The 23,717-nt window shown below is 41.2% G+C and overlaps 1 protein-coding gene across 17 annotated transcripts in view; it reads left to right on the top strand.

The window, feature by feature from the left end:
- The window catches only part of DTNB (dystrobrevin beta), a 226,569-nt gene that overhangs the window by 23,306 nt on the left and 179,546 nt on the right, over positions 1 to 23,717 (top strand). For 13 of the 17 annotated variants that reach the window (XM_072858109.1, XM_072858120.1, XM_072858115.1 and 10 more), the window contains 4 exons: positions 1,024 to 1,237; positions 6,264 to 6,349; positions 16,067 to 16,221; positions 23,483 to 23,588. In XM_072858109.1, the coding sequence (XP_072714210.1) occupies positions 1,024 to 1,237; positions 6,264 to 6,349; positions 16,067 to 16,221; positions 23,483 to 23,588 (561 nt within the window). The remainder of the gene's footprint in view (positions 1 to 1,023; positions 1,238 to 6,263; positions 6,350 to 16,066; positions 16,222 to 23,482; positions 23,589 to 23,717) is intronic. The other 4 variants (XM_072858125.1, XM_072858126.1, XM_072858124.1 and 1 more) reach the window with 3 other exon arrangements.

Raw genomic sequence — 23,717 nt, 5'->3', positions numbered from 1 at the left:
GTACACTGCACACTTTGGGCCCAATTCACTGATGCCATGCATATGCCTTGAGTAACCTTTACCATACGTGCGTTTATGATCTTTGGCTGGACCCCAGGGTGATTCAGGGGCATATGCTTGGTGTGAATAGGTAGCTTGGCTTTTATCGTTGTGTGGTTTTTATGTGAGAAATATAAAGACGAGTTCTATGTAAGAAATGTTAAAGATCACAGTCTTACTTCAGACCATTTTTATAAGTTAAGGAAGGTAACAAAAGTTGTGAAGTCAGCAAATAAGTCTGTCCTTTGTAACTGTTGGATCATGTTCAGTTTGGACCGATGGATTGCTGTTGGTCCTTAGATGTCTTCTCCCACTATCATGCATACCTTTCAAGCTTTGAAACATTTTAAAATATCATTTAATGTGGTTCTGCAGATCACTCTCTGTGGTTTTGGAAAACTTTTTCTCTACATTGTTAACACTTCTTAGATATGTGCTAAGATATGGCAGGGTAATTTAGGGAAACGCTTTGGAGCTCTAGACCTATGTTTACAAAGTATTATGCTCTGGACTTGGCAACTGGATCAACTGGAAACAGTCATAGTTTAACTGGAACATCAAGTTCCTCCTTCAGTACTCAACTACTAGTCAGCACGAGGATGTTCAAAATTATTGTAACCAATTTGTAGTGGATTTAGAATATGGCTGATGTCTTTCTCAAATGAAAATATCTAACTCTGCTAAAACGCACTGCATGATGATGGAAGATCGCTTTTCTCCTTTGTGTAGTTTTTCTGTCAGAGCACCCAGATGTTGAGGGGTGGAATAAAAGGCACGCAAGGTGTCTGGGCACTGCTCTGTTACTTTAAACTGGCTGACATGAACTATAAGTATGAATATCAAGAGTCTGTCTCTCACTTTGAATACAAATAAGTAACTGTTCATTCCAAAATAAAAGCTAACATAGTATTCAGAAACAATACCATAAAAGTAAGCTTGCATGCATTACAGAATAGAAGTTAATTTTTTTTCCTTTATTTTTAGTTCATCTTGTTGATATCTGGAATATGATTGAAGCCTTCCGAGATAATGGCCTTAACACTTTGGATCATAACACAGAGATCAGCGTGTCTCGACTAGAAACAATCATTTCATCCATCTACTACCAGCTAAACAAACGCCTTCCTTCTACTCACCAAATCAGTGTAGAGCAATCCATCAGCCTCCTCCTCAACTTCATGATAGCAGCATATGACAGGCTAGTAACTCCTCTAGTTGTGTTCTTAAACTAATTTTCTCTTTTAGTTAGATGAATGCAGCCAACAACTGCATGAGTCTCTGGCAAACTGTCCGCATGCTATTTCTCAAGTTCATGAAATTGTGTGTTGCCCATATGCACACATATATTTAATATCATAGTGCCTGCAGAGATTTACATTGCCACAGCAGCAATGCTTTGTCTTAAAAATTGCTTTCTTAAGACAGATGAGTTAGTGCCTTCTGGAACTTGTAGACTGCTGTAAGCCGTGTATCTGAACTGAAGATGAAGTGAAACTGTGTTCCGCAGACTGTGATAGAACATAATGTTAACCTCATGGTGGTATAGCACTGTTTTAAAAAGTAAAAGTGTTTTATTGAATCTTGATCAACAAGACCATTTTATGATGCTACCTTGTTTTGACAGTCAGCTTGGATCCTATTTGAACATGCTGTGACCCCATAAAGGCTAATTCTCATTTCTTGGCTGGAAGAAGCTTGATTTCTTGTTCAGGGTACTGTCTAGGCATTTCCTTGTGTCCGGTTTTATGAGTTTCTTTCACAGCCTCTTTCTTCAGGGTTCGGTCTGCTAATCTTCTTGAGTAGGTGTGTCTCTGAGTTCTCTGATTAGCAACTGCAGATCTTTCACTGTTGTTTAGCACTTCTTACTTTTTGTCTTATCTTTCTCACAGTCAGCTATTATTTCAGTCTTACCTTTCTTCTGCTTTTGCCCTCTCTCCTAGCAGTGGAGAACTGCTTGTGGCCAGGAAGCTGTCACAGAGGCTGAGGAGTTTTACCCAAGACAATCTGTAGCATTGAATATGCCAAATAGTTGTTCTGTTTGTAATGTCCAGACTTTGATCCTTTCCTAATGCGACGACTGCTTATTGTCACCAAACAGAAGCTAGGTTCCCCCCCAGAGAAGTCCAAGAGTTCAGAACGATCCCTATCTCACTAAGGACAGATAAAAACAACACAAAGCTCAAAGCAGGAAGACTGCTATGACAACAGAATCAAACATGTATTTTCCTGTTTAGTTCTGATTTGGTATTAGTTGTGAGACAAGTTGTAAGGGCTAGCTGATGGGTTTAGTTATTCTGAGACAGATCATACTAGAAAAATACAGAATTTAAAAATAGAAATGGTCATGTTTTGGGGGACTGGCTCAAAATACTGAGGCTTTAGTTAGAGATATGTTTTTCTCCCCCACTGTGCCCAACCCTGCAAGTTCTGCCTCTCCTGGCACCCAAGCAGCATGCTTGATCCCAGCACAGTACAACAGCTTTTCTTTAGCACGTGGGATTGAGAGAGAAGCTGGGATGCTGCGCTGTGTTGTGTGATGGGAGAACCAAGAATAAGAGGAGAGGCAGGGCTGAGGCTCCCTCTCCAGGAGTTCATCAACATGGCAGACATTTATTTAAAAAAAAAAAAAAAAAAGGCAACAAAGTACACATCTGCGCTGGAATTGCATCATTGGGGTAGCTGTGTGGTTGCTTGAATGCACATAGTCCAGTAGCTTCTTACAAGGTGGTGCTGCTGGTAACATCACAAAGACATTAGCATTCCACCAAACAGGTACAGGAATCAAAGCTTTGACTTGTGTCTTCCCCATGGAAATATTTAAGTTATATTTTTGTTAGGTAAGTATGAAAAACGCTCACAATGAACACTTCGCTGGGACCTGTAGAACAACACTGATTGTGGTGCAGAAATGATGGCTCGTACTGCATCAGTGGTGAGCTGCGGGGAGGAACGGCTCTGGTATGATGTTCTTCGCTGCTTTCTTCTACAGAGCTTTGCATGGGTGTTTAACAGTTTATTCCTGGTCTGTTTTTCCCAATAGCCTCTCATGGCTTTCCAAAGCCCCTGGCCCATTACTGCACCCCAGAGTAACGGCTCATTCCCTGAGCCCATTTGACTGTTTCAGAGCAGTCAGGTTTTTATTTCATCGTTTCTAGAAATCACATTTGATTTGACAGTGGATTTAGTTGCTCCAACTTCTTTTTTTCTTTTTAAATTGTAGGTATCAAGCCACGCTGTGTGCTGGTAATAAAGCAGCGTGCAATAAGGGGGGGGCAGGATGACAGACAAACGAATGAGGAAGTGAGTTGGCAAGCAAAGTGTGCAGTGATGTGGTAAGGAGGGACCTCCTAATCAATCAGCACAGCAGAGCATGTGTGTATGTGTAAGGAAATGCCTGCAGAGCAGCATTCTGCAGAAAGCTCTTGTGCCTTTTCTGGGTGCCTTTCTGAAGGGGCTTTACAGTATTGCGTGCAGCGTGGGGAACAAACAGGAGGAATGAGAGGTCCGATTCCTCCAGAGAGGACAAGGTGGGAGAGCTGGCACAACTGGAGTGCTGCAGTGGGTTCTTGAGGAGGGACAGACAAGGAGGGGGAGTTGCCCTTTATGTGAGAGAGTGGCTGGAGTGCATGGAGCTCTGCCTGGGGAGGGATGATGAGCCAGCTGGGGGTTTGAGTCAGGATTAGTGGGCAGGCTGACGTGGACATCATTGCTGTGGGCGTCTGCTACAGACCGCCTGGTTAGGAAGACATGGAGGATGAGGCTTTCTTCAGACAAGCCTCATGTACACAGGCCCAGTCTATTTTAAACAAGTCCCCCAGTTCTGTTTCCAATCCTGAGAACTGATTCTTACAGGAGTTTCAAAATCATATTGAAAGTTTCGCCCTTTTTCCTTTTGATAGGGAATTCAGCAGATTGAATAGCATTGGTACAAAACCAGATTTTGGCAAGTTGCTTAACTGCACCTCTACCAGATTGCAGGGGGAGGAGTTTTGGGTTTTTTTGTAAACAGAATGTCAGCAGAAGCAGGCCTAATATCTGAAGGCACCGTAAGATGTCTTTCCAAGGATAAGATTGTGTCCTGTGAGGAGATATTGATGGCTTTAGTCACTTGTTTTTTCTGGAAATTAATTCAAAGCTGAACTCTCTTTAGAGAGAGAATGAAAGTCTATTAAAAAGAAAAGGGGAGGGGGGCTGAGACTATAACTTATGGAAATTTGAATCAGCTGGTAAGATTTGCTCAGATAAAAGCGGAGGTCAAGGCTTGAAGAGGATGAACTTTGCAGACGACCAATTTCAGATGTAGTCAAGTCTTACTTTTTTTACACACAGAGAGAATGCCAATTTACTCCTTTGAGAAAGCTATTTAAGAGAAAAGACAGAAACAAAGTAGGATAGCTGAGATCTCTACCTTGCTGTTAACTTTATAGCCTTATATAACTTGAAATAAATATCTAATGTGTTTAGTTTTCTCCCTTTTAGTTTCTTTAAACAACAGTTAAAAGGGTACTGGGTATCAACAAGGTGATGGCCTTTGAGCCACTGTTCCTCTTCACAGATCTTCTGCAGTTGTAGCTCTAGGAGAGATTGCCTCTCTTCTGTCAAGGGAATATCTGAAAGATACTCTGAGTCTGTATTAGAGAAACAGTATGTTATGTTTCAGATATTTCTCAGACTGAGAAAGGTTGAGAGCCTCTACCTCACCATGGAGTGTGTGTTACCAGAAGATATTTGCATATTAACTCTGGCTGTGGGAGGGGAAAAAAAAGGTTATTTGGTCACTTCCTGATGTTTCCATCTGGTTGCTCGTCTGTCATTGACATCAGACCTTGTCACTACTTCAATACCAGAAGCCAACACATCCTTCAAATAATTTTACTCTTAACACTTTCCAAGTGCTAGTCTTCCAAATGCAAATGTTAAACCAACATCTCATTTCCACTGAGAAGTGTTCTAGAGTTTTTCTAGATCTCTTCTAAGACTCAGCATGTATTTCCCGATCATCGTATTTCCCTTGATAGTACAAATTATCTGTCTGATACATTTAATTACAGTTACTTGAACGTATTTTAATTCTTTTTCTCCTTTTATATGTGACTAACTTTCTTGGTGGCTTATCAGTCTGTACCACTGTTGCTGTTTATAGTTACGGATAATGACTCAGTACATTTCTGTTTGGCAATAAGTTGCTCAGAATTCCAACAGCTTTTCCCCACGTTTATACACACTTCTTTTGCCCTACGCACCACGAAACTAACATTCTACCGACTTCACAGTAACAGTGGATTTACACTGAGATCGCCACACTGTGGCTGTCTAATGTCGTATGTTGGAAGTTCTCTGACTCCTGTCTTTATTACTATGCCAGGTGACAGGGAAATTCAGGAGACCGGGAGGCGGGATGTGTGCCTCTGGGCCAGCACTGAGCTGGGAGAACCTGTTACTGGTGTCAGCTGTGCTGTGCTTCAACCCAGCAAGCCTTCTGCTGGGTTTCTGGTGACTTGCTTCCCTCCTAATTTCATCCTTATCTTTCTTTCTGGTAACAGGAATAATACCTGTAGCTGTTTCTACATATCATACCGGGCTGAATGGGCTTTTTCATACTTTTCATAGAGACAAATTCATTTTCTCTTGCTGATATTAGAAAATGATTCCCCAAATATGCCATCTGTTCTGATAGCACAGCAGCTTCATTAACTTAAATTAGAATAAAATATTGTTCACGTTACTCCTGTTCTATGTGGTATATTCAGGGTATCATACAACTTCTCCGTTAGCTGTCAATTACTGTACTGTTTTTAGAATTAGATGTGTATTTGAACATCAGAATTTGAATCCAGGAGTAAAAATTTAAAGCAACTAACAAAGGCAGCAGAGGAAAAAATGAGATGTTTTACAGTGAACAAATGCATTTTAATGGAAAAAATTAACGCATTACTTTTTTTTTTATAGGACAGCTGTGGGATGAACAAGACAAATTATAGTCTCTTTATCTGTGCATTTTTCCTGATTCTGCAAGAAAATTTGATTTGTGATTAGACACTTGTTAGCTCTTCCAATATATTAAAAATGCTAGTGTCGTCACTGTTTTAATGTTATATTAAATAGTTTTGGCAGATCTTAGTAGTTAATGGAGGGCATTTACGCATTTCCTTCGTAGGCCTGAAGTATGTTTGTTACTTATCATTCTATGTAGTAAGTACTTACCATGCAATTTTTTTTCACAGTGAGGGCCATGGGAAGTTGACGGTATTTTCAGTGAAAGCTATGTTAGCAACAATGTGTGGCGGTAAAATACTGGACAAACTAAGATGTAAGTATTTTCAAAAACATCAAACCATTTCATGAAATATTTTGTTTCCATTATTGGCCACGTATGTTTTATTGTATTAAGTTCTGAAAGCTAACTTTTTTGCTTATTCAGCGGTCTTTATACTGAAATGAAGCATGCTATGTTAGCGGTGGTGTTACACATGCCATCTGCTGGCCATAAAACATACTGAGTTTGTTATTGGGTAGGCTTTACAAATACATTTGTTTATTTTGAAATGCTTGAGCACTTCTTTAAGTGTAAAACCTCAGGTCTGATTTTGCTGATAGTAATGTCAAATTTGTTGCCATTTCCCCTGTTTTGAGGATGTTGGGGCTTCTGTATATCTTCTGCTTCATCTGAGGCACGCTCTCCATCTTCTCATTCTGTAATTCCAGCTTCTCAGTTCTTATTTTTTAACTCTTTTTTTAATTCTCTTTTCATCAATCTTACTTCCTTTTTTTCTTGTTTCCATGAGCCTTCTGCTGTATCAGTAGAGAATCAGTGATATCAATAAACAGAACTTTTGTCCTTTAGTCCTTTGTCCTTGTCCTGTTCTTCTGTCTTTCTCAGTGGCAAGGTGTACTGTTGTTATGGGTGTGTTTTCTTTTCATTTCCACCCTGAAGAGTTGGGAAGTTAATCTTGCTGTCAGTGCCAGATTTTACTGTTCAGGTCCTGTCATTTTCACCTCACCCTGAATTCCCTTTATGAAAGTTATCTTGTAATAATTCATTCCTCCTAATCTCCATGGTTGTCATTCACTGTAAATAATTCTTTAGACTTTTCTACATGATTAAGCTTCTTTATTATATTTGTTTTAAAACTAGCAATGTGAAATACTAGTGTGCTGAATTAAACTACATGACAAGGTCTGAAAAACAGGTAGTGAGAAATCATTGCATGCACATATTATACGGCTGCACATGTTTGAGGACCAGGAAATGCCTTTTTTTTAATCTGGTAGTAACTATAAAACTCTCAGATTAAAAACAAAGCTGCAGGTGACTAAAGATTAGTGTTAAATAAAGGGGACAGACATATATGACAGAGGATATTTAAGACTTCTTAAGCATTTTTTAAAAATGCATTACCTCCATAAAATATGCAAGATCAAACTGGGGGAAAAAGATAGAGACTCTATCTCCTCTGTAAAAGATTACGTTTTGGATTTAATTAGGATAAGATTTGAGGAGGTTACAGTAGATGAGCAGTTCAGCACAGGCCTGGGACAGAAAAGGAGCATTATTTGTAGAATTAGCAAGACAATACTGAAACACATCAAGAAAATGGGAATGTGACCTTTTAGTGGAAAAGGCAATTAACCACTGGAATTAAATGTTACAGGAATCTGTAAACTGTTGGTGTTTTCAGCCAAAGACCTAGATATTGCTCCGGAAGTTATGTTAAGCCTAAGTTATTGATTCAAAAGGTGCCTAGTTAGGATGCTTTCACCTTAAGGACACCTCATTTAATATTGCATTTAACAGGTGTCGAGTCTTAAAATTTGTGCATTTAAGGTACTGTTCTCTCTCTCTGTCTGTCTTTCCATAATGTCTGCTTTTCTTCATAGCATTTGAAGCTTCCTTTTTTCTTACTCTGTTGGCTCCTGTTTCCTTTGCCACTGTAACTTTCTTTATAAAAATTCTTAACTGATGTTCATACACATTGGAGGAAAGGCTTTTGACTACTTTCACTGAATAGTGCTGCTTCTTATAGCTTTGTTATATTCTGGTTGTCGTGCCTTTTACTATTATTTCTTGTATCTTATCAGCTGACCTTTAGTTTGCATTGTACTTCTGGGATCTTCCCTCCAGTATCTGCTCTCCCTTTTTTTGTGATGCACTTCTGTTTGGATGTAGAGCATCATTTTCAAAGAGCATGTGACTTTGTATTTGACATGTTTTGGACAGTAGCACTTCTGTCTTTTTTTAATTCAGTGTTAAAACTCAGTTCCTCTCCTTGCCTTTTCAGTATGTCGCTCACACTGACTTCCCACCGGTTGATGTTTCTGGGCTAGTTCTTATGACAATACTAACTGTTGACCACACCTATTGAAAACCTGGGTTTGGGGAGGTTTTTCTTGTTGTTCTGACAGGTATAACATGTTATGAGTCAGCTGAGAAAAAGAAATTTTTCTGTTTGTACCTGTAACAGTAGTGCTGATTTGCCACTGCTTTGTAAGGTCATGGCACTTTCTTTGCATGCAGGATCTGCTGTGGACACTCCTCTGTCACTCCTGGATACTCCTCTGTCCCCTCAGGCACTCGTTGTCTCTGCTTAGTTGGAGAGAGAGTTAAAGACTGGAACCAGCTCACTGTTATTCTCTGAAACGCTCACAGTGCCATGTGCAAGGCTAGACACAGAGGCAGAGTCTCGGCACGTGATTAACAAAATTTCCCAGGAAAAGGGGATTTTGGCTAATTTGGAATTGAGATTTTAGGAGTATAGGAAACCTGTGCAGGAGGGAAAAGCTTCCTCTAAACCAGGACAGAATTAGGCTGTTGACTTTTCAGATAAGGTCATAGGACAGCTTTCTGTGGAACGTGGGAGAAAGCCTGAGATTCAGGGTAGTAGGATCTTGTAAACCTTCTGAGGGCAGAGGAGACGAGAGGAAGTGTGTCGTATTGTTAGCGGAATAAGTTTCTGAGTATCACCAGAACTCACAAAAAGTAATAAAATAGCTGAACGATTAACTGTTGGTTACCTGTCTTTCTGAAAACTTTCATAGGGGCAAGGGAATGGGAAGACGAAAATGTCATGTGAAGTTTGGGAGGGGAGATGTGGGGAGCTGCAGGCCTGTATACCTGCCATATGTTCTGGGCAAGCTGTTAGTAATAAAGAATAGAATTAGTTGACGCATGGATAAATGAGATTTTATTGTTGGGGGAAATGGCTTTTGTGAAGGGATGCCTTATAAAACCACAGGAGTTCATTAAAGGAGGCAAAAAAAAAGCTGGACAAAGGGGTTCTGGCTGATACAGACTTCTTGGATTTCTGAAAGGCATTCAGGAGGGTCCCTTATCAAATACTTAAAGACACTTCAGAGTTTGATGAAAGGGATGAAAGGTGGGGTCTTTGCACGGGTAGAAGATTGGCTAAAAGGAACCAACAAAGAGCAATAAAGATCTTCTTTGTATATTGAGATTGGTGGATAGTGCTGGACCTAAACTGGTTTTAACGCTGTCATAAATGATCTGGAAAAACACAGTGAAAGGTGGCAATTTGAGACAAAGTAAATCAGTGTAGTAAAAGCTAAAATAGACTGAAGAATTGTAATTATCATCTGACAACACTGAGTAACTGTGAAATAAAATGGTGGGTGTAATTCAGTGTGAATATATGTAAAGTGGTGCGTGCTGGAGGAGTGAAGTGTAATCCTAACGTGATGGACAGAAAGGTGAGCTAAGAAAGTTGTTGCTGCCCAGATGAGAGATCTTGGAGCTATACTTCAGTGAAGATGTTGACGCTCTGTTTAGTAACAGCTAAAAAACATATGAAATGTTACAGAGGGGAAGGACATGAAGAACAAAGTGGAGAGGTAAAGGCACTGTATAGATCCACGGTGTCTTTATGCTTTGAACAAGTGCTGCTCTGGTACCCCCGTCTGGTACGCTGCCCTTTCCAGTTCTGATACATCTTTTCTGAGAACAGCAGCAAAGATCATCAAAGGTAGAGAAAGCTTTCTGTACAAAGAACAACTAGATAGAGCAGGATTCTTCAACCTGGAAAGAAAAATGGTGGTGAAAGGATAGTGTTCTATAAAGTCACAAGCAATGTGTTAGTGGTGAATAGAAAACAGCTGTTCCTTTCCCCCGCCAGCCCAGGAACTAAAGGGTGGTAACTGAAATTAGCAGTGACAGATTGAAACAACAGAAAACAATGCTTCTTTAAACTTTACCAAAGGATGTTGTTGGTATCAAACATTTACACCACTCGATCACTCCTTGAACCAATTTCACTGAAGGCAAATTCATCAAAGGCTGCTGAATGCAAAGATACTCTCAGTGAGTGGAGGAACATTCTGGGGAACATGCGTGCCTGAGCCATCTGCTGTTGGGATAAACAGACTTTTGATCTGATCTGCCTCAGCTGTTCTCATATTCTTTCTTTCTTCTTCTGATTGTTATGAATATGCTGTCTTGTTTTTTTCCCTTTCCTGCCTTTCCCACCTGTCTCTCTGATTACTGACCCATTTCATCACTGAACTTCTGTTTCCAGTTTACTTGTTCCCCTGATTCCACCCCCACTCCTGCACTGCCTCTGCTCCCTTTCCTAAGCAGGCTGTCGCTCCAGCTCAGCTGGAACACGAGGCTTTCTGGAAATCCTGGAAGTTGTAAATATTTTTTTCTCTCATCTCATAATTTATATGAGTGATAGTAACTTGGTCTTTGTACTTGCATATGTACAGGCTTATTTTTTAAAATTCTGAAAATGTGAACAAATGGAGTGTTTTTCAGTCCATACAGTGTCTGACAGCACATATGAGATGGGAGTTGTTCAATGATACCACTTTGCTGTCTCTGGAAAACATTATTTCCTGTGATATGATACTCCTTGCAAAGGAGTTCCTTTACGTGGTGTGCAAGGTAGGAGTTGTAAACCCAGCCTAGTGCTATGGACTTTATTATTTTTGTCATAGCTTTTTAAGTCCAAGAAATGCCGTATAAAAATCTCAAATTTTGTGGATTTGGATGACTTCATTTTGGAGTTCAAGTAGATTCATTGTGAAGTAATTAGTGCTTCCTTCCATGTCATTTCTGCAAGTAAATTGCAAACAGAACTTCAAGTAAATCGGGACTCCATCCTGCTCATTTTAAGGGCTGTCTGACTTCTCTAATGACTGGCTCTGCCTGTGTGGTGCTCCTTGGCTCCCTCACCTCGCTAGCTCCTTTTCTCCTCTCACCATCTGGCCATGGTGAGAGGCATGGCCATCTCCTCTCACCATAAGCCATTAGTGCTTACTGAAGTTCACCCTAAAAATTCATACAATAACCTATGCTAAATACTAGGTTTCACATAAGAAAGGTCCTGGAATTTAATCTGCTGTAGATGAATTAGCTCTGGGGTTTTGATTTTTGGGGAGAGGGTATTTTGTTTTTTGGAGGAGTGGAGGTGAAAGAGGAGTTGTTTTGGTCCTAATCAGCGGACCAAAGTAGTAGTGGTAGTAGTAATCACATGTAGTTTGTTGTGGTATCACATCTATTCAAACTGAACAAGCTCAGTACCTGATTTTAGACAGGCTTTCTTAATCTCATTTGTTTATAACGAATGTTAGGAGTTGCCATAACATCTGCTGATCTGATAGAGGAAAGGCTGCTGCAGTGTCATGTCCCCAGTCCACCAGTGGTGAGGGTGGGCATGCATTCCCAGTAGGAACACGAGCACACAGCCGCACGGACCAACACAGAAAATACCCATGTGAACATGAACAACACCAATGACCTGCTTCTGTTCCCCCCTCGGCCTGATCAGGATGAAAGTCTGTTCGTGGCATAAATATATACATATATGCACATATATGCCTGTACAATATGGATCCCTCCAGTGACTGGCCTTAGATGCTCATCTATCTAGTAGATGGTCCCTGGAGCCTCTTAGTCTCTTACCCTCTGGTCTCTCCAGTATCTGTCCCAGACTTATGACCTCTCTGATACCTAGCTCTCGAACCCTAGTCACTAAATTTTCCTCCAAAAGCATGTTCATAATCTCCTCGTAGGCGCTTGAGTGGTGGTATTAGGTCTTCTCAGTGTCTTATCTTCTCCAGGCTGAACAATTGCTGTTTCCTCAGCCTGTCCTCACAGGATAAGTGGTCCAGCATTGCTGACCATCCTTGTAGCCCTCTACAGAGCTCACTTCAGTTTGTCTTTCATATTCTGTGTCTTTCACCTTCTGTGATTCTCAACAATTCTCTTATTCTGGGGGGTCCCAAAACTGGACACTGTACCTAGAGGAGGTCTAACAAGTGCTGAGTGGAGGAGGATAATCGCTTCCCTCTACTAGCTGAGCTCCTGTTCGTACAGCCCAGGATGCCTCTGGCCACCTTTGCTGCCAGAGCATGCTGCTGGCTCACGTTCAGCTTGTGACCTCAAAGCCCACAAGGACCTTTCCAGCAGAGCTGCTCCACAGCCAGGATCACTGCCAGAGTCTCTTCCTTCCCAAGGGCAGGACTTTGCATTTGTCCTTTTTGAATTTTATACGGTTCCTGCCAGCCCATTCCTCCAGCCGGTCTAGGTCCTGCTGGATGGCAGCCCTTGCCCTCGAGGGCATCACCTGGTCCCCCCAATTTGGCATCATCTGCAAACTCGACAAGAGTGCACTCTGGGACCTCTCCCAGATCATTGACAGGCATGTTGAGCAGGACATGTCCCAGGACAGATTCCAACAGTAGTCCACTTGTTATTGGTCTCCATGTAGAACTTGACCCATTATCCGCTACCCTCCAAGCCTGATCATCCAACCAGCTACTCGCCCATCTGGTTGTTCAGCCATGCAGACTGTGACATCCCAGCTTGGATACAGGAATATTGTGGGGGAAAAAAGTAAAAAGGCTTGCTGGAGTTGAGGTGAATGACACCTATGAATTCAGTCATCACAGAAGACAATCGAACTGGTCAGGTGTGATTTAGCCTCAGTAGATCCATACTGACGGACCCCAGTCACCTTTTCTTTCGTGTGCCCAGGAACGTGTGCCAAGACGACTTGCTCCATGATTTTCCCACGAACTGAAGTGGGGCTGACTGGCCTGTATTTCCTTGGATTGTCCTTTTGACCTTAATACACACTTCGGATTAATGCCAAAAAAACTGCATGCACACATGCACAAAAGCACGGTCAAACTAATTAATCTGTTAAATTTATTTTCTTGGCTTTTACTGATATTAAACCTAGTATTTAACAAATATTTTATGACTTTGTATGATAAAAATTAACAACTTCATAGGAATTGTGAGACGCAGGATACACTCAAGGTCAAGGCCCTAGAAAATGAGGGTGCCAGGTTTTTGTTGCTTTGTTTTGAACTTAGAGAAATGGTAGAGCCTTCAGCTGAAACTCCACAAAGCATCAGGGAAATGCCTTGATTGGAAAACACGGAACAGTCAGTTTTGGCAGTTACAAGCAACTGAAGAGAGGCTGTCGAGGGAACTGTTGGGCAGGTTTAATAGATGATATTGAGCTCTGTTCATAATGTAAAAGTTTTACTACAAACGTTTGAAAAAGGAAATCACGAGTTCCACAAGCACCATTTTACATTGATATTTTGGGGGCTGAGCAGTGTTTTTTGTAGTTCTAAATTTTTTTATTCTCTCTGGTTTAAAAAAAAATGTTTATAGCATAGTAGCATTGAACTGGAATGTTATATGAGCATTAAAGTAAAATACCTTGTCATCAGGAAACTTTCTTAGCACACGCCTGTTGTGACCCTGAGGTGAGCACGTGAGAAATTAATGTTAGCTGCTGTTTACCTTGAGGTTTTCTCTTTGAGAGAAATTTACTGCCCTTTAAAAGGGCAGGTGACTACATCCTACTAATCTTAATCTTTTCCAGTTTCACTGGTAATTTCCCATGTGGACGTTTCCCACGTAAATGAGTTCAACTTTACTTTGACTATAAAACCACTTTTTAATGACAAGATATAGGTTAGTGTTTGGTTTTTTTTAATTTACCCTCGATATAGCCTGTTCTATTTTATCTCATTTTCAATTTATTTCCATAGCTTTAATTAACTTTCTCCTTAAAATCATTTAGATCTTTCATACTATTGAGTTCAGATTAATAGACTGTATTTACCCAGAAGACTTCTGTCCTTTTTAAATACAAGTACTGTCATGTTCCAGTCATGTTCTACCAGTCCCACCTTGACAGATTTATTACTAGACCTTCAGGTTTTGTACATGTGCCTTTTCTGGAGTGATTCTGATCTAGAATTGATTAAGAATCTGGAAGTTTGGCTCTCTAATTGGTTTTAGTTGTTTCCATAGTTTTCATTTGTGTGCATCTTGATCTTGACTTTTCTTTCACATTCAGTTTTCAGGTAAAATTTAATTTTACTGATTGGCTTAATTTTCTAACATACGGCACTCCCCCTGATCCCCGTTTACCTTTTTTTTTCTTTCTTTCTTTCTGTTTTTTCCCCCCATTATTCCTAATATGCCTTATGAGATTATTCAACAAGGGCTTCAGACCTTCACTTCAAGCTTGTCTGTTTAGCCAGTGACACAAACTCCAGATAGCTTTATCACCCTTAACTTAGATATTGTGGGCTTCTTCATAAGCTCGTTCATTCAGGAGATTGGAATAAGTTCTCTAGTTTACTAGAAATCTGCCTTTCTGAAAGTCTTTTTTTTTTTTTTAAATGGACCTAGTTTTGACCACTTAAATTAAGCTTATTTTCTGTCAACATATCCTTTTTGATGTTTAATTACTGATGGTGTCTTTAAATAACCTCATAGATGATTCAGTGGCTGTTTAGTGAAGAATTCTGGTATCTGTCACATCTTGGAAAATTTTAGGTCTCGCTAATGTTAGTGCTCTTGTTAGAGAAGTCTTCCTTTATAGAGTAATCTGACTCTGCAAGTATATCAGAGACCCAGTTTTGCTGTTTGAGAGATCTGTCTTTCCCAAAGAGATTTTTCATCCCAGGACAGTTCTGCTTTATCTGTATGCAGCTGTCCTACTATTTTGTATGACGTCTTTTTCTCATAATGCTATCAACACATCTTCTCCTATATTTTTACCTTTCCTGAGACAGGAGAGCTGAGAGCTTTGGGGTGGTTGTGCGGAGTGGCTGGAGCAGAGGGGTTGGAGGAGCTGGGCTCTGTGCAGTGAGGGGATGGAGGGGCTGCAGAGCAGGAGGCTCAGGAGACCTCCTTCGTCCCAGGCCCATAGCTGGGAGCATGGCGTGGGAGTGAAAATACCTGCAAAACTGCCCTCCTCCCTCCCACCTTCCGGGACCACCCTCCCTACCTTTCTTTTTCCATAGACACCAGATTGCTCAACATCTTGCTCTATCCTCTTTTTGGTTTCAGAAATATGTTTAGCCCTATGTAGCTAATTAAAAAGCATACCTCATCTCATCATAAACGTTTTTCTTGTGTAAGGACAGAAGTGCCTATTCTAGCTCTTCACTGTGCGCAGCGTCTCTGATATGAGATTAGATCAGATTTCCTCTTCCCCATCTACTCAGCTGATGGCTCGCGTGTTGCCCTGGGACATGGCAGTCATCGCACCCCGGTTTCTGACTGCTTTAATTCTCATGCTCTCTTCTAACGCTGTGTTACTTAAATTCAACGTGCTGTTGACGTGCACTAGGTTTGCCAGGAGTTTTGCCAGTTTTGACTTTGTGATTCTCACAACTTTTTTTAATTCTAGGAGACTTCGCAAAGGATTTTATGTAGTTTTATTTTGAAGGCATAAACATGAAGATGTAACGTTCTGTAACTTTTATAATGCCTCCTATCTTCTGCTTTCTTGCCGTTACAGTTAATGCACTGGCAGAATCTTTTCTCACGACTGGTTGAGATGGGATGGAGGAAACAGGAAGGTTTATATCATAGCATGTTCGAATACATTCATTTATAAAATTTATCGTGATAGCAAGTGATAAGAATTATGTTCAGAATAAAACAAAAATAAATTTCTTGGGGTTTAAATGGATTGAAATAATTTTTTTCTTTAGCAAGCATGTATTTACTGTAGGGTTTTGTTATATTTTCTTACAGATATTTTCTCTCAAATATCAGATTCAAATGGACTAATGATATTTACAAAGTTTGATCAGTTTTTGAAAGAAGTTCTAAAACTCCCAACAGCTGTGTTTGAGGGGCCTTCTTTTGGATACACAGAGCATTCTGTACGGACCTGTTTCCCACAACAAGTAAGAGCTAACACCACAGGATTTCTGTGTTGCTTGTTCATACAGGGCTTTCTTCTGAAGCCCACTGGCTGCTTTGGTTGTAGTTTGTGGGGGGTGTGGAGGGAGGGGGTTGGGAATATACACTATATAACCTAAGCAGTTTGAAGAAAGCCTGAATTATTTAAAAAGTCTGTCTAGGCTTTAGGCAATTAAAGGATTTTGCACAATTTGAGTTTGTTCCCCCTCCTTGAAGGGCCACTTCTGTTCCCCATCAGAAGAGCAGCAAGGGTGACCTATTTCTTTTCTAAAACACGAAACTAGGCATTTTTACTGTTTTCCCTTGATTTTTTTTTTAAGCTTTCTCAGTGTGTTAAGAGTATTGGTTTCAACAAATGACTTGCTAGTTGGTTGGGTCTGTACAAAGTAAATACATTGTGTACACATAGTTTATTTTTAAATCAGTTTCACTGTTGTGCTTATTGGTATAGCTGGTTTTTCCAAAATATTTCCATTACGTGTAATGTTTGGAGTAGATGTTGTAGTAATGATCTTAAAAGAGCTTTTTTTTTCCTTTATACATTTTAGTTGTAATTTAATTGTTCCAAGGATTTGTTTCTAATTTGAGATAATGCAAATAGTATAAATAATCCTTAAACCAACTGTAAACATGAACCTAGATAATCTTAGGCCTAAAATTAAATGTTTAGACTCTGGTCATGATTGTATTCCGGAAGAAATGTTTCTGAAGTATTTAGATTTAGAATTTATAGTCACTTTTGCTAAATTTAAGTTAATTAGCAATTGGTATATTTGAAATACAACACAGTAGGAAACAGCCTTTAATTTTGGAAATGATGAGGGCTCCAGCTCATCTGTGACCTCCTGAGGACAGAGTTTTGTGTTACTAACAGTGTAATTAATAAACATTTTTTTTCTGTTGCAATACTGGCTGAGGCATTTATGGGCCATGCTTGTTCCCACAGACATGCCACCCTTTCTCTTATGTCAGTGCAAGCTGTTTATGCAGGTAGGGAAACTGATCCGATCCAATCGAATTTCATGTAAGTGGCACTGCTATTGACTGCAAAACCCCAGCCTCACTTCGGAGCTCTAAAAGTCGGACATGGCATTCGAAGCTCTACGTGCTCTTTCCATTGGCCACAACGGCAAGGGGACTGGGGCTTTGTTTTAGTCCGGAGCCTGTGCTCTGGAAGTGACCGTTTCTCCCTTACCCGAGAAGAGAGGCTAGTGTAGCTAGCTAGACCTTGACAGTTGACTGTGGTTTCTAAGGTACTTGATGCAAATCTCACCGTGGTAGCCAAGTGAGGTACAGTAACTGCCCGTTTGCGCGTGGCTTGCCTGCAGCATGTCTCAGCACTCTTTGACTTTGGCTCTGTCATGGTCTAACCCCAGCTGGCTCCCATGAACAGGAAAGCTAATTCTTCATATTGATGCACTTTTAGAAATTCCTTTGCTCTAATTTTATTCAGCAAAACAAAATCCCTAGTGTAAGGCCAGGTTTGTAGACAGTGGTAATGTTTTTTTTAATTAATCCAGTGATACACTGTACCCCAGGACAGTTCTTTCATTTACTTGAAAACATTGAAACAAACAGATCCTGGGAAGTAGATGGATACCTGTCTTAGATTTAATTTCATTTTCTTATGCCTCGCAGGTTTGAAAATAAGCTTCCCAGGGGTACTTCTGTGATATTCTCCTGTTACAATCTATCATTTTGCTGAAATTCTCTCCAGATGGCATTGGTAAAGCTGTGGGGTTTCAGACTTTGGCATTTACACGAGGGACATACAAGCTACATCTGTACTAGTTAACTAAACCGTGCCAGGAGCTGTTCTGTGGTCCTAGGGCCAACTGGAACGGTCTAACCACTTCCACACTATTAAACTCTCTTATTCCCTCAAGCAGGGTGGTTACGTGAAAACTGTTTATTCAAAATGATTCCTAGCTGATATTAACACCTGATCTGGATGCTGGAATCATTTGGGAGAGTGAGTGGTTACACCAGGCACAGATCTAATAACATAAAAGCATGCATGATTGAGCTTTAGTGCCAGGAACATTCCCTGGTGTTACTCGAACTACCAAGAGACAAATCCTTCCCGGCCAGCTGTGGTTCCTGACTACTCATGGAGGTCCTGGTTCTGGGAGCCACTTCTGGGAGGTTCTGGGAGGTGCAAAAAGCTAATAATTTACTGCTGTCTGAGTGGTGCAAGGGCAGATAGGCAAAGAAGTGTCAGTGGTTGTATACACTCCACAACTGTTTCATTCCTTGGGTCACGGATGGAATAATTCAAACTTGTTGCCCACGCAAAATGGAGTTTATTGGGATGCTTTTGGCAAGAGCTGCATTCTTTGTGATGGCTTCCAGATGTATAAAGAGCTTCCAGTAATAATTTACTATTCTAGGTCAAGTGGGCGCTTCCGCAGATGTAAGATATCATGTCCTACTTTTCTTAAGACTTTTGTTCACTTGGCTACAGTCCATCGATTTGTCATAGAGATGTTGTATCACCATGACATTCCCTGCCTTAGTCAGAATCTTTCTGTGTTTATGGCACAGCCTGTCCTGTCATTGCAGAGGTGTGTCCACTTTACATCTCATTATGGAGCAGTTTAATTGCAGCGTTTCTACTGAGCCTCTACTGAAACTTCTACTGACGTTTACTTCAGAGACTTGGGAGCCAGGAGCTTGGCTTCTGTAGAGTCAAACTGCATGTTATTCTGTTGAAACTCAGCAGCACAAACTGTACAAGCAGGCCTAGACAGGTGTTGATTTGTGCAAATGTTACTCACGTAAAAGCTTTGCTAAAGCATTGGCTGACTTTGGCTTCATGGATGGTATGGCTGATAGCTGAACTGGCTGCACAGGCCTAACAGTGTCAGAAGGATGGTCAGGATGTGCAGTCTTGTTAAAGTGAGTAATGAGGATATACTTATTAAGGACAGGATGGTCTTGTGTATGAAGGGCTGTGTAAATATACTCTGAGAGAGTTGCAGTTTAAGCACAAGATGCAGGATGGTTAGAGATACAGGTGGGGTCTAATACATAGCTGCTTAGATCGATATAACTTGTTTGATCACTGTAGAGTTAAATCACATATCTCTGTGTTGGCTCAGGGGATGTGGTTTTGTGCCAGTATTTTGTGGGGAAATATATGCATTAACATCTTGTTGGAACAAGCGTGTTGGCAGTGTAACAATAAAACTGGCTGAGTTTTTGCTATTGAAGCAAGCCTATGGTATTCTTCTAAATATAAGAATAGCATTGGTATAACCTGCCACTGCACCCACCTGCAAGAAGATCTGAGACTACAGAGCTGTTAAGACAGGAAGGTATGCTAACAGCAATTGGTAAAAACAGTTATTACAATAGGATAGAGAGTAAGCAGGTGATTACAGAAAGTATCTATGCAGAAATGCCTTTGTTCTCCTGGGGAGCTTTTGACCCTCATGACTGGTTGTGCCTTCACATTTACTAATTTTCAGTTTATGTTCTTGGAGTTTGGAACCTGCTGGCAGATTATTTCATTGGTTTTCACAAATGGTGACTGAGTGATTTTTTTGTGGTTGCTCCATGGTTGGGTTCTGAACCCAGTAGGAAGTGTTAGACCTGCTACAAGAAAGGGCTTTATCTAGCTTCCTTCTCTGACACATTCATAATTTCCAGGAGCCGGAGAGTGCCGTTTGCTTTCCTGTCAACTCAGCCATTGCCGAGAATGCCTGTGCTCAGACAGGCAAGATGTAGTACTGATAATGCTGCGTGATTCTTTTTGGTCAATAGGTTGCAAAATACCCTACCTGTATCGGTGAAAAAAAGCCCCAAAGCCCGTGTCCCTGCTGCCCTCTTGTGAACTACATGGAAGTTGCATCACTCCATGCACAGGCTTTGACAACTCATAAGGCTCTCGCTGCTTAAAGTGAGAGGTTTTTTCTTTGAGGAACATCCTTGTCTATAGCAGAAGTTCTCCTGCTAGGTTTAGGTTCTTCTGCCACAGTGCGTATCACATATCGCTGTCTAATCATAGAGTCATTGGATCATAGAATGGTTTGGGTTGGAGGGGACCTTTAAAGATCATCTAGTTCCAACCCCCCTGCCATGGGCAGGGACACCTTCCACTAGATCAGGCTGCTCAAAGGCCCATCCAGCCTGGCCTTGAACACTTCAGTGATGGGGCATCTGCAACTTCTCTGGGCAACCTGGGCCAGTGCCTCACCATCCTCATCATAAAAAAATTTCTTCCTTGCGTCCAATCTAAGTCTCCCCTCTTTCAGTTTAAAACCATTGCCCCTTGTCCTGTCACTACAGGCCCTGGTAAAAAGCCTTTCTCTGTCTTTCTTATGAGCCCCCTTTATATATTGAAAGGCCACAATAAGGTCTCCCCAGAGCTGCCTTTTCTCCATGCTGAACAACCCAAACTTTCTCCACAGGTGTTCCACCTCTCTGACCATTGCTGTGGCCCTCCTCTGGACCCACTCCACCAGGTCCATGTCGTTCTTATGCTGTGGGCCCCAGAACGGGACGCAGCACTGCAGGGGGGGTCTGACCAGAGCGGAGTCGAGGGGCAGAATCCCCTCCCTCGCCCTGCTGGCCACGCTGTGGGTGATGCAGCCCAGGACACGGTTGGCTTTCTGGGCTGCGAGCGCACATTGCCGGCTCATGTCCAGCTTTTCACCCACCAGTACCCCCAAGTCCTTCTCCGCAGGGCTGCTCTCAATCCCTTCATCCCCAGCCTGTATTGATACCGGGGGTTGCCCCGACCCGGGTGCAGGACCTTGCCCTTGGCCTTGTTGAACCTGAGGATGTTCACATGGGCCCACTCCTCAAGCCTGTCAGGGTCCCTCTGGATGGCATCCCGTCCCTCAGGCGTGTCAACCGCACCGCTCAGCTTGGTGTCATCTGCAAACTCGCTGAGGGTGCACTCGATCCCACTGCGTATGTCATTGATGAAAATACTAAATAGTATTGGTCCCAGTACAGACCCTTGAGGGACACCACTGGTTACTGGTTTCCACTTGGACTTGGAGCCATTGACTGTAACTCTTTGGATGTGGCCACCCAGCCAATTCCTTATCCATCTAACAGTCCATCCATCAAACTCATATCTCTGCAATTCAGTGGCCAGAATGTTGTGATGGACCGTGTCAAAGGCCTTACAGAAGTCCAGGTACATGCCATCCGTAGCTCTTCTCTTGTCCGCTGATGCAGTCACATCATAGAAGGCCACTAGATTAGTCAGGCATAAGTTGCCCTTCATGAAGCCATGCTGGCTGTCTCCAGTCACCTCCCTGTCTTCCGTATGTTTCGACATGTTTTCCAGGAGGATCTGCTCCATGATCTTAACAGACATGGAGGTGAGGCTGACTGGTAGCTCCCAGGGTTCTCCTTTTTACAGCTTTTAAAAACGGGTGTGATGTCTAATGGATCCTGAGTCTTGTCTCCAGAAAACTGGTCTGTCTGTGAGCCATATTTATTATTTGGAGTAACCTTCATACTCTTGTATATGAAACAGGATGAGAGATGAGAGCCAAGTCAAAATTGGGACCCTCGGAGGCATATTTATAAGGTTGTACAATACCTATACAAGTAAGCAACTAGGAAACTGTTACGATTTGAAACGTGCAATCTGCACGTGAACTGCGGACGATGCTGCCATTTAAGGTCATTAGCACAGTGGTTCCTGGTTGCACGAGCAGCCCTTTCTGGTCTCAGACATCGCATACCACGATCAGTTAATTCCCAGCTAAAAACTGTGGTTCTCCTTCTATCAGAAGGCTTGGTTCAGCATATTTAGAGTGTTTCACGGCCTTACCAAGATGTGAATTTGTTAAAAGATTTTGGATTTCTTCACCCCCAGAGAGAGGAGAAGGCAGGTTGACCGTGTGTTGCTATTAATAGCCCGAAGGATGACTTGGCTTTGAGGCGGAGGGAAGGCTGGGATTGCCAGGCAAGATCAGGCATTCGTTCTTTTCCAGGTAGGACATCTGATGTCGTATCTGGCAAAGGAAATTCTTGGACTCTCTTGTAGCAGCAGTTAACTATTCAGGAAAAGCTTTTCACTTGCTAAGCAGCGAGACTGGAACAAGGACACCTTATAAAAGTTGGAAGAAGTAAGATTCAATATTTCTTAGAATTTTCCTTAATGGTAACTGGGATAGATAATTATAATTCCGTATTATCTCTCCAGGGTAGTTAGCTTCAGAGGTATTAGATGTATATATTTGCCACTAATCACAATACTATTGAGGCTTTAAATATAAACCTTCTCTTGAATTAAAAAACAAAACGACCCACAACCAAATAAAAAACACCTTGATTTGTGTCATGATAGTTGCAAGTGAAAGCTACAATTAATTTCACAGCTCCTAGAAAACCAGACTGGCTTTTCCTCTAGCTCTGCTTACCCTCCCTGTTGTGGGTGCTTTTTGGAGTAACGCTGCCATATGCTAAGGTGAGAAAGAAGTCCCGTCTGACCAGCTGCTCTGCTGCCTAGGAGGAGTTCTTAAGCATCTCGCTTATTGTACGCAAAAGCCAACAGGCTCTTTCTTTGTATCCATAACATTCTGAGCTGTTTTTCTTACCAGTTATCTCCATCTGTTTGTATTTGCAGCAGAAATTTTCTCTTGCTCACTTGAATTTGAAACCTTAGAAAATATGACTCTTAACATGCCTGACTTCCTTCTCCTAATGATTTCATTTAAATTTCATTTTATTGACACTTTTTTAAAATCTTAGCTTAGTTCTCCCCTTGCCTCTTTTTTCCTTATTTTGCCTTTAAAAAAAATAAATCATTGGCTGTATGGATCATGTATGGAAATTAGTTGTAATTACTCTTTTTTTGTGTCTACTTTTTTTCAGTGCTGTCTGTATGTTTAAAATACTGTTTTCTACATTGTTAAATAACCTCCGCTCACATTTGTCGTATCCCTCTTCAAAATAAGAATCTTTAACTGCAACTTGGGAACCAATCCTGACAGACTAGTCCTCTGTTTCTTGGAGTTTTCTGTTCATCTGTTTATCATTTATTTTTGTACGATTATATTGTGTCTATACTAATACCTTCCTTGTGGTGTTACTGTTTGCCTAATATAGATTGAAACTCCGTGAGCAAAGAAGTTGTGATTTTTATCTCTTTATAGCATATGAAATATTCCTGGTAGACAGAAGTTGAGTCAGAGAGAGATTTTTAAGGCTGAAGTAGTTTTTGGTATATAAAATTGAAATTTTTCATATAATTAAGTTGTATTTCTTTTTTCTTTGCAGAAAAAGATCATGCTAAACATGTTTTTAGAGACATTGATGGCTGATCCACCTCCTCAGTGCCTTGTGTGGCTGCCTCTCATGCACAGACTTGCCCATGTTGAAAATGGTAAATGGAATATTTTCTTGTTCGAAACATCTGGTCAGAGCAGGGTTTCTGTTCAACATATGTAAATAAGCTGTCCTTTCTCACGTAACGAAGCACTTAATGCTTTCATCCTTCCCACTGTAATGGTCT

The sequence above is a fragment of the Ciconia boyciana genome, chromosome 3 (genome assembly GCF_034638445.1).
Source record: "Ciconia boyciana chromosome 3, ASM3463844v1, whole genome shotgun sequence".
Classification (NCBI taxonomy): Eukaryota; Metazoa; Chordata; class Aves; order Ciconiiformes; family Ciconiidae; genus Ciconia; species Ciconia boyciana.
The sequence above is the reverse complement of the archived record's forward strand: the minus strand, read 5'-3'. Positions and strand labels throughout refer to the sequence as shown.